The sequence below is a fragment of the Toxotes jaculatrix genome, chromosome 15 (assembly GCF_017976425.1).
Source record: "Toxotes jaculatrix isolate fToxJac2 chromosome 15, fToxJac2.pri, whole genome shotgun sequence".
In the NCBI taxonomy this organism is placed as follows: domain Eukaryota; kingdom Metazoa; phylum Chordata; class Actinopteri; family Toxotidae; genus Toxotes; species Toxotes jaculatrix.
This window is the reverse complement of record NC_054408.1, coordinates 883118-898590: the sequence shown is the minus strand read 5'-3', so window position 1 is coordinate 898590 and position 15473 is coordinate 883118. Positions and strand designations below refer to the sequence as shown.

At 47.0% G+C, this 15473-nt stretch overlaps 2 protein-coding genes across 2 annotated transcripts; both read right to left on the bottom strand.

The window, feature by feature from the left end:
* Positions 1-587: 587 nt before the first annotated feature.
* Positions 588-9427, bottom strand: LOC121194439. The gene is made up of 19 exons (XM_041057339.1): positions 9251-9427; positions 7815-7824; positions 7157-7319; positions 6948-7024; positions 6671-6757; positions 5856-6022; positions 5661-5732; positions 5292-5382; positions 4692-5017; positions 4405-4561; positions 4057-4138; positions 3885-3947; positions 3601-3806; positions 3108-3239; positions 2685-2872; positions 2290-2444; positions 1929-2174; positions 1581-1743; positions 588-674 (listed from the first exon to the last, which is right to left on the bottom strand). The coding sequence occupies exons 1-19, from the start codon at positions 9425-9427 to the stop codon at positions 588-590; spliced, it is 2649 nt and encodes an 882-aa protein (XP_040913273.1).
* A 90-nt stretch (positions 9428-9517) lies between these two features.
* si:dkey-69o16.5 (uncharacterized protein LOC100149419 homolog) lies at positions 9518-14778 on the bottom strand. Its single transcript, XM_041056791.1, has 8 exons — positions 14349-14778; positions 13731-13819; positions 13521-13595; positions 13256-13335; positions 12971-13144; positions 10575-10634; positions 10305-10387; positions 9518-9713 (listed from the first exon to the last, which is right to left on the bottom strand). The coding sequence occupies exons 1-8, from the start codon at positions 14441-14443 to the stop codon at positions 9647-9649; spliced, it is 723 nt and encodes a 240-aa protein (XP_040912725.1). The 5' UTR covers positions 14444-14778; the 3' UTR covers positions 9518-9646.
* Positions 14779-15473: the final 695 nt, after the last annotated feature.

Below are 15473 nucleotides of genomic sequence, written 5' to 3'. Positions count from 1 at the left end.
CCCTTTAAAAACCCTGTGTTAGTCAGTGTTTTAGCGCGCACGCACGCACACACACACATGTTGTTAGTAAATCCTTCTGTCATGTCAGTGTTTGCATCAATCATCAGAGGTAGGACAAGCTATCATCTTCTACACTGTTCACAGAAATTGTAATGATGTGTTGCAGAGAGCACAGCGGTGGGATCCGTCGTAGAGTCGGTCCCTCCGGGGATCCGTTGTCTGTCGGAGCTGAACTGTTGGAAACTGATGTGTGATGTGAAGATATGAACCTGCGCTGAAGCCCGCTCCGTCGGCGGCGGGCTGTCTGCGCTGAGGACGATCAGCAGCAGCTAAATGACCTCATCTTTTCAGGAGACGCTTGAAAACCAGAGGGATTTGGACATCCAGGCTCTGGATCGGGACATCGCATGTCTGGAGTAATTCAGAAGTTCGCCAACCTGTAAGTCAGTTTGAGTCACCATGGAAACATCCTGAGGAGACAACCAGAACAAATCAGGATCAGTCTTCTGTCTTTTCCCTCTCTGTCACAGGACAACAGCAGAGACCACGCCTCCGCGGTCACCTGACACAGCACAGCAGTGTTTTACCTAATTTTTCCAGGCCATGGTGATGAAGGCGGAGCTTCCGTCTTCATACCGAGCAGATCTGCGTCGTCTGCCAGGTCTACCACAGCTCTGAGACAAAGACAAGCACAGAGGTGACGTTTCAGACTTCGGACGCTGATATTGGCTGAGTAGAGTAGCACATAGAAAACATTTATCATTTTCTACCAGTATCTGTTTATTTCACAGTTTATATCTTTGATAATAATCATAATACGAACTGAGGGAACTGTGGATTTGAAACAAGTGGCTGGGACTTTCTGACAGAGCACTAAACCAGTTGGAATCGTATCTGAGGGACACTTTGTGTCAAGGAATAGACAAACGACATGTGGGGTTCCCCAAGGCTCCATCCTCTGGCCTCTTCTGTTCAGCATTTACATGCTTCTAACAGTATCTTCACAGGTCTCAGGTCAGTGGTTGGCAGATCTTTACACTGACTTTAAAATTCTCCTGTTGGTTTATGAAGCACTGGATGTTTTGAACTGAACCAACTGCAGCTCTGATCCAACTCTGTTCTTTTGAATCAGAGCACAGGACTTTTCTCTTTGCAGGAAATTTAGGATCAGCTGTTCTTGCATGCCTTTTGATACTGAGCCTTAAAAACTAGTCCATGCATTTGTTACTTCTGAGCTGGACGACTGTAATCCCCTGTTATCAGGACGTCCAGCTAACTCTCTAAAAAGCCTCCAGCTGATCCAAAATAAGAGAGATAAGATAAGATAAGATAAGATAAGATAAGATAAACCTTTAATAGAAATGCTGCAGCCAGAGCACTGACTGGAATTAGCAAGACAGATCATGCCTGTCTCTCTCTCTGGTCTCTCTGTCTCTGTACCTGCCTGCAGGTGTCTCTGTCTGTGGTTCTGGCTCCACCCACCTGCTGCTGTTCTGAACTGTAATCTGCTGAGCACACAGTGTCCACTAACTGTTCTGGGATCTGAATGCTGAACTGCATCTGTGGGGAGCGAGGCATACCGGGGCACAGGTGTTGTTCTTCCTCACACACAGGTTCAGTTTGCAGTGCAGGTAGACGTCACCGGTCTTCCCAGAGAACTGGAACATGTTGAAGGAGAAGTAGTTGGATGTTCCCAGTCCGTTGGCCCCCACCTTCACCGTCTTGTCGGCGGGGTTCGGACAGCTGCGCCAAAGCAGGAAGACACACCAGACGTCAGCAGCTGCATCAGAGTCACAGGTCTGATGCCCTGAATGCCTTATTTGCTAATTCTACATACTTAACAACCCAAAAATGTAAACTAACATAACCCACAGAACTGGCAGCAGCAGTGAAACACTCCAACCGGCCGCCACCTCTGCGTCTCTCACCCTTTAACGATCAGGTCGTATCTCAGGCTCTCACTCGGCGACGGCTGGTTGGTTGCCCAGCAGGAGTCGGTCACCAAGGCCACCAGTTTGTCATCCAGCCCCTCGGTCTTCAGCTCCACCCAGACTGCCTGCTGCAGCAGGATTTCTGTGCTCGGATCGATGGCCTGCGTGCGGTCGGCGTCGCTGTAGGCCTTCATGGTCAGAGTGTAATTCCAAGCTCCAGATACGATCTGCTCGATCACAGAGCTGCAAAGCAAATTTTGGACTTAAGTAGAAGTTAAATAATAATGATAACGATTATGGCCGACTTCGTAGTCCGGGCTCAGAGGCGACTCAGGGAAAAGGCTGTTGAACCTCTCACCTGTCTTTGATTCTGAAGGCCATGCTCTTGATGTCCGGCTGCGTGTAGAAGCAGGAGAAGTCGATTTTGACTTCGTCCTGGCGAGTGATGATGTCAGATGCGGAGCTGTTCTGTGTCATGATGGTGTTCTTGTAAATAATCTGGCTGCCGTTGGCCTGCGGGGTCACAGGGATTCACACAGCGTCATTGTCTGAGGTTTCATTTGTCTTTAGGCTCTACCTGCAACATCTGACACCGAGTAAAGTCGACAGAAGAAGCTTCAGTAATCAGCGTTACAGGAAATCAAGGAGGCGACCACGCCCCTCGCCACGCCCCTGCAGCCGCACAGGGACCACAAACAAAAATGCGGATTTGACTGGAAATAGAGGATCAGCCAGTAGAGGAGAGACACCCACCATGACCACCGTCCCACAGGTGTTGCTGCTGTCGAAGTTGAAGGTCACCATGTGAGTCAGGTTGTCCATCTGACCTTTGCAGCTCTGGTCGTTGAGGTGTAGCATAGAGTAATCAATGCCGTCTTCCTCCAGGAGACAACCGACCAGGGAGACTGAAGCGGAGTTCTGGCCGCAGACCGTCGGCTCACCTGAAGAGCAGGACGAGGGGAATGAGACACGGACGTGTGACACCGACAAAACTAAGGAACTAGCGTCACATGGTGTCCTGCTGTTAGAGGAAGCTGTGCTTTGCTCCGTGGATCAATACCGTGACTGTGCGTGACGTCAAAGTGTCTCTGGTACATCATTTCAGCAGAAACCGACCAGTTTGGGCCGATTAGTTGAGTAAAATCACAGCCTGCATCACACTGCCTGCCTCCTTACCCAAAGTGTTTGTTGATCTGTATTTGGAGGCAAACGTTGCCCGACAGAAGCAGCTGGTTCCCCCGCTGATGTCCTGAGCGCAGAACTCGTGGGCGCTACAGACGGTGTCCTGACAGACGACCTGGGAGGAGGCTGAGAGACAAAGTGACCAGTCAGGTGTGACTCAGACTGAAGCTCAGTGAAGAATCTGGATCCAGGTACACTTTATAAAGCGTTTATAAGCTTTAACAGGTGGATTTACTTATGGCTAATAAATCATTTACTGTTGCTTTATAGTTGAGTTATGAGCCATTAATAAGAAGAACTATTTTGTTGCCAGATTGTGGAAAATCCCCCTCCAGCACAGCACGACCTCTCCAAAGACTGCATTAACTACAGCTTATAAAGCCTTTATAAATGGCAACTCATCAGAGTGGTGCCAGGAAAGTTGAGGATTTATTCTGGGCTCGTCTTGTCCCATCATGTCTTAGAAAACAGTCTGTGAAGGTCTTACAGCAGCCGGTCGTCGACCTCCAGCCGTGGAGTGTGGTGTTGGTCTGCAGGCTGCAGGCTCTGGCGTAGGCCTCCAGGAACTGGCACTGACTGAGACCGTCCACTGCCGGATAGCTGCACAGAGTGTTGGTGCAGGCGGCTATGAAGGGCTCTGGGTCGGTGTGGTTGTGGCAGGTGGTGAAGGGCGCCTCCCTCAGGAGATTACAGCTGTTGCGTGGGATAAAACGGTCAAGTTCAGTCAGTGGCGATTAGGAATGTTCAGCTTTCAGCTTGGTCTCTGCTCACCGTTCAGTCATCATGGTGCAGTTGATGGTTCTGTCAGCAGGTTCAGGGTATTGCATCTCACAGCTGGGGAGTTGGGGGGGGGGCAAACAGCAGAAGGTCAGGAGTGTTCACACATATGCACTCCCCACGAGTTTTTAAATGTGGGGCAATTCAGGTAGTGACAAAGTCTCACCTGGGGGAGCTGAATTCAGACGACTTCACATCACTCAGAAGACTGCTGGAGTTATGACACAGGCCGTAGCTGAAGAGTGAACCTAATATTGGACAGTTTGAAGACACAGAGTTAGGTGGCTGCTCGTGGAAGGACAGCTGTCGTCCCCTGATTCGGTCACAGTACAATCACACCTGGCTCATTTTTTGTAAATGACTCTCTCAGCAGTCATTATGATATCATCAGTATATAGCAAAATGATGTTTCGATTTTAAAAGCCACATCTGTATAATAGTTGTTAGGACACGGAGGCTGGCAGACGTCATGGAGAAAGAACTGTCACCTTCTTCGATCTTTGCTTTTCTCTACCTGTCATGTGGATCTGTGCCGTGTTGCCATCAAAGAAGACGGACATGTTGAAGCCGGGGAATGGGATAAAGGCGGTGACTCCAGTTTGGTCCTTAGAGAGAGCCACGCCGTGAAGCAGCAGAGGCGAGCTGTCCAGTCTCAGCAGCGCGTTGTTGAGCTGCATCACAGCAGAGGGACAACGTGACTAACACAGCTGCAAAGGAAGCTTATTTACTCTGCGCTCCGTTTTCTGCTCTGAGCCAAGCCAGTGATGATGTCCAACAACCAGGAGGGTGTAGGTAACTTACCTGAACTCTCCCACTTTGTCCCAGGTGAATGCTAACGCCCGTCTTTTTCAGGATGACATGGTCCAAAAAACTAACATCTTTCCGGCGGCGGTCCTGGAAGACGGCCAGCAGCTGGACGTCCAGATGTGACAGCAGAGAGTAAGCACAGCGACCTGGGACGTGGTCGACGCTGCCGCTGAAATCGATGGCACTGGAGGCGGTCACAGTGCAGGTGGCGTCCGGCTCATTGCACCTAAATGGTGTGAGTGTGAGGACTGCGATTGAACTGCACTTTGCGAAGGTTCTGTCTGAACCACACCCCTCCTGGTTTGGTTTCAGTACAACACCTGGGAGAAACACCGAATCACGTAGAAAGAAAACAGCAACATTAGAGCGTTGTGGTTAGAGGGTGTCTCTAGAGAGTCAGTTCACTTGCATTACAAAGCAGGATCTTTATTAATTTTAATTTTACCTCCACTCTGGTGGGGTGGAGGCAGAAATCTCAGAAAAAGAAAGCTCAGTACTGTCTGGCCACGCAGCCTCCACCAGATAGAAGAGAGGAACCACGCTGGTTTGTAAATTGGGTGAACTGACCCTTTAATAATCACCGGCTCTGCTAACCTGAGTGCCTGCATGCACTAATGTCTGTGTAGGTTACTCCACGGGCAGTCCAGACATCCACCTTAACACCACCCAGCAGCTGAGTTACCTCCTGCAACAACAGCGCAGAGGTTACACGTGTGAGTAAGTGCTTGGAACATTTGTGCTTTTGTGAACGTGCCACCTAAAACTAATATTTTTACTTTCCTAAAAATTCAAATGCAAATGATATAGGTTAAATTCCAGGGAACCAGAGGAGGTTCTTCACTCTGTTTGTGCATGTGTGTGTGTGTGTGTGTCCCAGCTGTCCCTCCTGCCAGCATCAGACTGTCAAAAACATAGTCTTTCATTATCAACCTTTTCCCCCAACTGTGTCGTACACGTACTTACCACTTGCGATGAATCCCTTACGTATATAAACTGGGCTGATTGCGTCTGAAACTGGCGGAACGCCACGATGAGCTGGAAACATGACACAGATGAGATTCAGAGACTGATGGGAAATGGCCTCCTGAAGCTTTCAGAGAAGCTGACTGGTTATAAGAGATATTCAGATAGACTCTGGTGAAACAGAACAATACTCACCTTTGAAGTAGAACTCTCAAAGAAATCCACACCACTGTAGCATGACGAGGTGCCTTGGAGCTGTGGCAGACCCACATGGTAGTTTGAGCCAAGAGGCTTACTTGTACTTTGCAAGTCTTTGACAGCTGTATTCACTGTCGGGTGCTTCACCAGCACGCAGTCGTTTTCTGCTTGAGTAGAGTAAGGGCCTTTGAAACAAACGGAGACTTGGCCTCCGCTGATCTCCACCTGTTAATATCAGGGAGACAAAACAAATAAAACAATGCAACTGCACACAAAAAGACAAACAAAATAAAAGGAAATTTAATTTTTAATTTTTTTTTTTAAATCCTTTTTTGTCCCTCAAGTTGTCTCCTTCACCACCACCCATATCCTATTGTGATTGGTTGAGGGATCAAACCGGCGACCCTCTGATCTCAGGCTGTGTCAAGGTGTGGTCAGTGGAGGACCGACTTAAAATCCACTCAAATGTCAGTCGATCCATTTTAAAATAAGAATCTGGGTTCTATGCACTCCTGTATATTCTTGAATTTGCTTTGTCGTGACTATTACCTCGTGCGTGTTTTTCAGCTGATCACCAGAGAGTGCTTTACTATTATAGAGAGGAGAGGGGGACACTGCTTCTATAACTGCAGTGTCCAGGTGAAGGTGCTCTCCTCCAGCCATCTAACCCTCTGCTCCGAACCAACCTCAGCCTTATTATTATTGGTTTTAATACTATAACAAACTTTAACTACTCTGTTCACTGCTGTCTGCAGAGACGACCTCCACCACACACAGAAGACCAACGAGGACATGAAGCTGTTCTCAACCACCCAGCTTTGTCTTACTCACATAGAACGTCTTGTAAATTTGTCCAAAATAGTACATGGGACATGCTGTGACATCTATTACTTGAGAGTCTGTAAAGGAAGACATGGAGACATAGTGAGAGTCAGTTAGTTAAGTCAAACAGCAGGTTGGACCACAGGTAAAGCTGCAAACAGCAGCCATGCTTGTCCTGTGGGTACAGGACTGTCTGCTCAGCTGACGTCCCTGAACTCATCATTTGAAAATGGCGTGTGGCGTGAAGATGAGGTCACGTGTTCTCACCTGCCAGCTGGCTGAGCGCAGCCAGGTAGACCAGGACGAGGAGCATGTTGGAGGAGACCGGTCGGCTAATGGAGAAGCTGGAGGACAAACGTTCGCACGTCTCTCAGTTCACCTTCACAAACACAGTGGATTTACATTCCCTGCGTACGTCCAGTCTCAGTGCTGTGCCGAAACAAAGAGACAGAGACACGCAGACAGGCCCGTCTTACCTTCTGGAGGCTTTCTGGACGACCCTGGGAGACGCTGAACTCTGACGAGGCTTCTCAGACAAGCCTCTTTTATGGCTGCGCAGTCCATGACACAGATGACGTGAGCAAATATCTCCGTGACAGCAGTTTGTGATCTGAACCCCGGGGTGGTGCTTCAGGCCGCCTGTTGAAGGCACATAACTCCAAATTCTTTATCATTATGGGATTTTCATGAACTACAAAAACAGGCTGGTCTTGTCTGTCAACTGCAGACTCACAATGAGAATATGCGACTTTTGTTCAAGGGAGACTCATTAGACCTTTTCGCCTTCCATTTCCATTCAGCCTCTCTGCATTTTCTCTCAAGAGCCCGAATGTGTTCTCTGAGCCTTGGAGATGGATTCGACTTTTCCTTTCTGACTTTGACAGGAGCAATATGGTCGAGGATAGAGAGACAGATATCGCTGAAGGAATTAGCCGTGATATAAGAGCTGGAGACTACAGCATCAGAGAAAGCGTCACAGAATTTAGCAGTAGCTGTAAGGGATGGGAGCACTAGGCCTAAAAACCACCAACAGCCTCATGATCTGAGACATGAAAGTCAACAACAGTCACATTTATGGGGAAAAAACACTGTTGAGGACCAGACCTCAGGTATTATCTTTAGAATGTGTGGCACCTTGAACAATCTGATTTAAAAGACAGTAAGATCCAGGAAATCACAAGAAAGGGGGATTATGAGGTCAGCATGCATGGATGTTACAATCACCAAGGATCAGAACGAGCCATCATTTCGAGGTATAACAAGAGGAGCTCCAGAAATTCATGATTAAAACCGTTTCGCTCAATAATTAAAAACTTCAAACTTCAAAAGAGCTTAAAGGGCAAGAAGACATAAAAGAGAACTTCAAATTGTTTCTGTGGAATGTTCTGACGCCCCCAGGTCTTTCAGTCGCCTTCCAGCGCACAACTATTGCACAATTCTTGTAGAGCTGCATTTCATACAGTCACCAGACCTCATGTGTTCTAATCAACACTTGGGCCGTATGGACACTGCTTCCATAAGGTGACTATATATATATATAGTGTGAGTTTGCAACACAGCTTCAAACTCTAGAGGAAAATGTGACGTCCATTATCGTCTGACTGATTCAGAGCATCATTCAGGAAATGTGACTGGGCAAGGTTTTTAAAGTCCCACGTTTTTTGTTTTTTTTTTTTGCCTCCAAAGAAGAACTGACCTTTGCCCAGATCCTGGGGGGAGCTGACTCACAACCACTCAAATGGTTGTTTGACACGTGATTACATTTTAATTTAGTCATTTCTTCACAGTAACAACAATAACATCTGCATTAAAGCTAAAGAACCACATCAAGATAGAGGTAGAAAGTAAAGATGCATGTTCTAAACAGCTTCCTCAGCCTGTCTCTGAGACCTGATCCCAACCAGGCAGCTCAGAGAACCTTCACCCTCAGTCAGCACCTCTTCCTTAGATCTGATAAATTTGTCTTTACTAACCGTCTCTGTACCACAGTCCTTTAGAGTAGCTGTAATTAAATCTCTTCTTAAAAAATTTGACCCTTGATCCAGTTGTTTTAGCCAAATACAGATCTGTATCTACAGAACGATCATTGTGTTATGAACTGGCCCGTAGGGGGGGCTGTTTTCTGAACTCTTCTTGGACTTTTGTTGAACTTTTTACAGACCCTTTCTGGACTCTTGCTTAGTTTCTTGAGTGTTGTTTTATTATTTCCTGTTTTATTTTGAAGTCTTGTCCCTTGTGTATCTGCTCTTAATCTACTTCCTGTCTCCTCTTTTGATTGTCTGCACTGCCCTAATTGGTTTCACCTGTTGTCCATTAACCCCCCCCCCCCCATGTATATAAGTTGTTCCTCCGTCTCCTTGTCAGTTCGTCTGCGTCCGTCTGTGTTGCCGTTGTTCTGTCCACTTCCCTGCTTCCCTGCCCATGTTCTCCTCCCGGTTTCGTCTCCGTTGTGTATCCCAGTGTTGGTCTCTGGATTTTCCTCTGCACCCAGTTTGCTTCAGTGAGGACATTTGTATTTTCGCTGAGTTTTGCTCCTGATTTTTTTTTCCTCCGTTGGATGATGTTCCGGCCTTCCGTCCTTCCAGCAGGTTCTCCGTCTCTGCAGAGGACTTCTGAGGCTCTGTTAGAGGGACACTGGGTTCTTGGTCACCTCCTAGCCCGAGGCCCCCTAGCCGAGCCTGGTTACTGAGTTCGGCCACTCTAGCACGAGAGCTGCTGGTTCCAGACGACTTCCACTTCACAATCATTGAAGTGGGAACACTCAGAGCTTTAGAGACAGTTTTAGAATAAGTAAAGCAAACAGGAAGCACCTGACCACAGGCTTTAATCAACTCTGTAACATCTTCAAAGACACATTGACGTTTCTGGAAAATATTTATTCAGATTTTACCAGAATAATCATTTCAGCACTGTCATCCACAACAATATCATCAAAAGGGTGAGACGCTGTCAGCTGTGGCGGTGAGTCAGTGTGCGTCTGTCAGCAGGAAGCTCAGGTCGCTGCCCGGGTCGTACTCCACCGAGGGCTTTCCCCTTAAAACGTCAAGAACAAAGCACGGTGACAACTGCTGCTCACTGGTTTTAATAACATTTTTCAATTCAAGCCAATTTTATTTATACAGCTGCTTCCACAGAGACAGAGACCCAGAGTCTGACCCCAGATCAGCACTGAAGGCGACAGTGGCAAGAAAAATAACTCCCTGTGAAGGAGGAAGAAGACACAGAGACACCTGCAGGCAGGTACAGAGACAGGGAGACCAGAGAGACACAGGCGCAGGACGACGGGACAGAGAGGACACAGAGTTAATGACATGGAATAAAGGCTGATAAATGTGAGAGTGGGTCTGAGGAGAGAAAGAGAAGAGAGGTGTGCAGAGGATCATGGGAAGTCTCCCAGCAGCCTCGGCCTATAGCAGCATAAGCAACTAAGGGACGGTTCAGTTGCCTGAGCCAGTCCTACTCTGGGCTTTATCCTTAACTGTAACAGTCTATAGAAATAATAGTAACTGTAGGTTTAGTCATAATAACTAAAACTGTAACTACAACTAATTATAAGCTTTGTCAAACAGAAAGGTTTTAAACCTAATTTTAAAATTAGGGGAACTGGTCTGAGCGTGGGCTGACCTGGTGAAGAGTCTGGCCTTAGTGGTTCCCAGCAGCGTGGCTTTGTCTCCCTCCACCAGCAGCATGGACCCCTCCCTGAGACCCTGAAAACACAAGTCAGAACACACGAAGGCAGAAAAACACCTTGAGGGGATGAAGCGTAACATCTGTCGTGGTTCTCCCAGATGTTCCCCGAAGGAGTTTCCCTCGTTTACAGAAATACTGTTTCCAGAATTACTACTGTTTCTTAAGAGTTTCCTACTTTGCTGTTACAGAAAAGGCCTGTCTCACCAGAACACATGGAGTATCAGGCTCTTCGTGGTACTGGGTGATCCTCTGTTCTCTGGTCTCCTGCACAAGGGAAACAAAACAACAACATCAACAACAAAACACAGACTGTGTGAAACAGGAAGGGCACAGTGTGTTAACTGTAGAGGATCTGTGTCAAAGCAAACACCGGCTCAACTCATATACTCATATATACTCTACGAGCACATTCTGTTCTCTCTGGGGAAGATACTCATTTTATTTCTGGAATGGCTGATTTGCATTGCTGCCGTCAAGTTAAATTAAAGTGTCATATATGAAGCCAGACAAACAAACCACGCTAGTTTGCTGACACTATATTTCTTTATGTTGACAGCTGCAGTTTCTACAGCTTCACATGTTGCATAACTTCCTCAGGCAGTGAAAGAACATCGACCCTGCACCCACCGGCATCACTGCGCCTAAATCTGCTTCACACTGTTTACCACTGCATGTCAAATATCACTGCACCGTTTAGGCCTGAAACGTGTCCTGTCAACATGAACAGGAACATGTTTGTGCACTGCAAAAGCAAAGCCTGGTTGTGTTCACTGAGTGTGTGTCTTTATGTCCCTGTGGACATGGTTACAACTCACAGGACAAATCAGACCCATGGAGCAGAGACAACGCAGCAGCTTCCTGCCCGGTTTGGTCCATTTGTCCGTCTCATGTCAAGCTAACGGACATCTGGCCTTGGTTAGATCGTACGCATGTTGTCAGTCAGATTCACCTTTGTTCCAACCTAATCATAAAATTTGAACCTGTTGTGAGCCGCGGGCACCGCAGAGGCGCTGCTGCTTCAGTCCGTCGGCTCGACTTTGTCACAGTGATCGCGTCACAGCAGATCCAGTCGCACGCCTTTACAGATGTTTTACAGATGCAGGTATCTGTGACCTCTGAGAACACCTGGGTCGGGACGTCAGTTCTCACTGACCTGATTCACAGTGATGTGACTGGTTTATGTTCAGAGTTTTTATCCTGTGTTTTTCCTGCGATGCAAACAGCTGCCGTCTGAGGACAAATAAAATCTGAAGCTGATTAATCGCAAATTAACTCTGAGACTCGTCTCCACTGAGGACTTTCTGCTTTGGGTTTTGGACTGTTTGGACAATCGGACGAAACAGGACACGTGAAGGCGTCGCCTTGTAGGAAATCCTGATTGTTATTTCTCACTATTTTCTGGCACTTTGTTGAGCAAACGACCGATTAATCAATAATGAAAACAATCATTAGTTGTTGGTGCGACGGCCTCTAATCAGGCGTAAAGCTGAAATCGCTCAACAGACTCGTCATCACAGCACGGGTTGCTTGTTTGCTTTTAAGGCTTTTCACGGATCAGGATTATATTTCAGGGTTATCCTCGTCTGACCAGCCCCCGTTCACCTGAACTCCTGGTTGTCCAGACTTAAGACTGGAGGGCTTTTTAGCTTTTATCTGCTTTACAGGTTCAATGGCAGGTATTTCACAGCCAGCGGGCAGCGATCAAAGAACAGTGAGGGCAGGGGTAAACTCTCTGACTGATAAGGCTGAGAATACTTATCCGTGTGAGCTGTAAGCTCATTCACACGGCAGCTGTAAAAACCTGCTGTTGTACCACATTCTTATAAGGTTGCTGTCAAACCTTTAATTAAGCTTCTGAAAGAATACAGGGAGTCAAACGCTCTCACGCAACGACCAGTTACATGAACAGATTCAAGTGCAGGTGGTTTAAGAGTGTGAGTTATCCTCCTGAACCAGTCCTTCTTCACCGCTGTCCCAGTTCAGCTCAGTCACTGACAGATATAATGACCACATTTTTGTATTTCTCAGTGACTCAGCGTAATTTGTCAGGTATGTCTTTGTGTGAGTTTCCCCAAAAATGAAGCAGAACAGGCAGCCTTGTATGGAATTTTTTTTTTGCACTGGTTATGCAAATGTTCAAATCTCAGGAATGTCCTCCTCCTCCTCCTCCTCCTCCTCCTCGTGGACAGGTGAACAAGGTCCTCAGGCTGAAAGGAGCTCCTTATGACAAACTACTGCAGTTAAGAAAGTTTGACTGTTACGACTTGGAACAATCACACGAACAAATGTGACAGAATTTTAGGACCCGAATACGAAAGTATTCTTCCATGAGGCGTCCCGTTAACTTTAACAGGATAATCTGGGAGGTGCTTTTAGAGACAACTGACTCGTGGAGCAGTGACTTCACTCAGGAGTCAGCAGATTTCTGATGTATTAATGAGAAGTAACTACAAATCATTACAGTCCCAGGTTTCTCCTGGTGTCTCCTGGTTCATGATGAACACTAGTTCTTTTGAATCTGAGTCATTTCTAATGAAACTTGATCTCATTCTTATAATTTTTGTTTTTATTACATTGGAGCTGAGGTTTTTCTCACTCACCCCCATGTGGCGGCTGCTGGGGTCGGGGTCAAGGTAGTGCGGGTTGATGTTGAAGGGGACGAGGCCGATGGCAGAGAAGGACGGAGGGTAGACGATGGGCATGTCGTTGGTGGTGCTGATGCTGACGGTGGCCACGTTGGTGCCTGCACTGGAACCCATGTAGGGGACACCATCCTGTATTTGGGGACGGGGGGGGTATAAAGGAACAAAGGATGGAGTTTCCTTTAGACACAAGGTTTATCCGCTGATGTCTGTCAATCTGCAGCGAGCCGATTTCAGCCCCACCTCCAGCACTCTCCTCCTGATCTCTGTCACCACCTTGTTGTCGTAGAGGCTCTTCAGCAGCCGGAAAGTGTTGCCTCCTCCTGTGAAACACGCAGACGGCCATGAGTACAAACAGGCTGCAGGGAGGAGTGAAGGAGGGACAGAAGTAGGGGGGTAAGGAAACAATGGGGAGAGAAAGGAGGCAAGAAAGCAAGGGAGGGAGGGAGGGAGGGAAGGAAAGAGCAATGATTCTGCACTGCTACAGCCTTGCCCTGTTGTTCCTCACCTATAAAAATGCCCTCAGCCTTCCTGACGGCACTGACGGGGTCCGGCGCCTCGTGGATGCTGTCCACCTCATAACCTGCAGGGGCCAAAACACCAAAATGTGGGACTTAACGCGCGGCTGCTGAACGGGATCCCTACAGGTTTGGCTGGATGGAAAGAATAAATCGTCCAGTCCAGATCAGTCCTGACACACGTACGTACACACACCTACCCAGAGTCTTAAACTTGTCCCTGGCGGCTCTGGTGTAGGTGTCTCTGTCATGGAGAGCATACGGAACAAACAGGACTCTCTTCACATCTCTGAAACGCAGGGAACAGAAAACAGGCCGCAGCCATCATGTCTGTGTTCAGAAAGGTCACATCACGTTTCATTAGATACGCACTTTTATGGATGATCTCTGACCCGTTCACACTTCAATGCCAAGTCTCTCCAAACCAAACTACAGTGAAAAATCTGGCATTTTTATCGTTTCACACAATTACATTCATAGACATGTATCAGCGTGTTATTAGCTTGAATGTAATACTTTGACATAGTCTTAAACAGTGTATGATCTCGTAACACTTGAAAGGCTCTACTCACGAAACTCCGTTTAAAAAACTATTATTTTACTGAGCCTTAATTACACACTTTTTTCATTTTAAATATGAAACTGCTGCACATGTGCCGAACATCACCACACAGCTCACAGATTCATCCGTGTCCGCAGAAACATGCATGTTTGCTAACAGACGTGGACATCTTTAATTTCACCATTTTTTAACGGAATTCGCGCACAGGAGTAAACCTGTTTATATGCACTTCCGGTGCGGCTGCGCTACAACTTACTTTCCGAAGAAGCGTGAGATGTGCAGCTGACAGTGGTCCAGGTAGCCGCTGCCGTGCAGGGTGGAGTTGGACACCAGCAGGAGCCTCCTCTTCATCTCTGAACACAGACGAACACAGACTCCGCTCAGCCCGAGAAACAGAAGAAAAGCAGCGGAGGTTTGGCTGCTGCAGAGGTCCGCGGTCACAGTTCAGATGTGATCCCGCTGATGGCAGCTGTTTGACGGCCAATAAACCCGCTGCAATCAACACTGGTAGGAGCACGGAGGTGTCAGGGGCACCTGCTGCTGCTCCTCCCACCGAACTGTACCACACCAGAGTCCTGCAGGATTTTTCCACGTTTAAGTTGTACTTTGACCCAATCAAAGACTTTCTACCAAAAGTTTTATGATTTCTCTTATTTTCCACCAGCGGCAACAACACGAGAACTTCCGCCCAGTTCTTTCAGAATAAAAGCTTCACCTTCTTCTTTTTCTTCTTCTTCTTCTTGATGTTCTTTGGTCGATGGCGAGCAACGACATGGTGAATTAGCGCCAATAAGTGGTATGGAGTGTGGATCGGTTTTCAGAATGTAACAACAACAACAACAATAATAACAATAATAACAATAATAATAATAAAGCAGACATGAAAAAAGTGTCCGGTGTCATAAATCCTCAGTCCAGGTGTTAAAGTGAGACTTAAGGTGAACACAGAGAAGCTTTAACTCTTCAGCAGACGAATCTGTAAAAAGTCATATTCTTGATTTTATATTATCAACTGTGAACCAACTAATTAGCATCAGAGGCTTAATTGTAGTTTGTGATAAAACACTTAAAATGTTTAGAGACTCTGGCACAGCCGGGGGCATAAAAGTAATAACAGAGTGAAGTTTGAAAAATGAAACGTCCAGTACGGGTTGTATCAGTGTGTATGTCTGCGTGAGGGTTCACTGATTCCTGGTATCATATCACTGTGACCTGACTAATGAGCTGGAATAAGCCTTTTAGCGTTCACCCTCTCTCCCTCTGTTTCAGGTGATGGATGAACACATACAAAGAAAGTGCTGATGATAATAATGAAAACTGGTTATGTATGAAAAATGAGCAGTGGAAATAAAAAGCCATACAGTGTGCACCCTGTGTAATG

Bases quoted from the DNA above. Each gene is read 5' to 3' on its own strand.
- LOC121194439 (XM_041057339.1), bottom strand. From the start codon at position 9,427: ATGATTGTGAAGTGGAAGTCGTCTGGAACCAGCAGCTCTCGTGCTAGA. The intron at 2,873-3,107 runs GTAAGGAGGCAG...CCTGCTCTTCAG, and splicing joins CAGATCAACAAACACTTTGG to GTGAGCCGACGGTCTGCGGC. The intron at 2,445-2,684 runs GTGGGTGTCTCT...GTGACCCCGCAG, and splicing joins CCTGTGGGACGGTGGTCATG to GCCAACGGCAGCCAGATTAT.
- si:dkey-69o16.5 (XM_041056791.1), bottom strand. From the start codon at position 14,443: ATGAAGAGGAGGCTCCTGCTGGTGTCCAACTCCACCCTGCACGGCAGC. The intron at 13,145-13,255 runs GTGGGGCTGAAA...CCCCAAATACAG, and splicing joins TCAGGAGGAGAGTGCTGGAG to GATGGTGTCCCCTACATGGG. The intron at 9,714-10,304 runs GTCAGCCCACGC...TGACGTTTTAAG, and splicing joins AAGGCCAGACTCTTCACCAG to GGGAAAGCCCTCGGTGGAGT.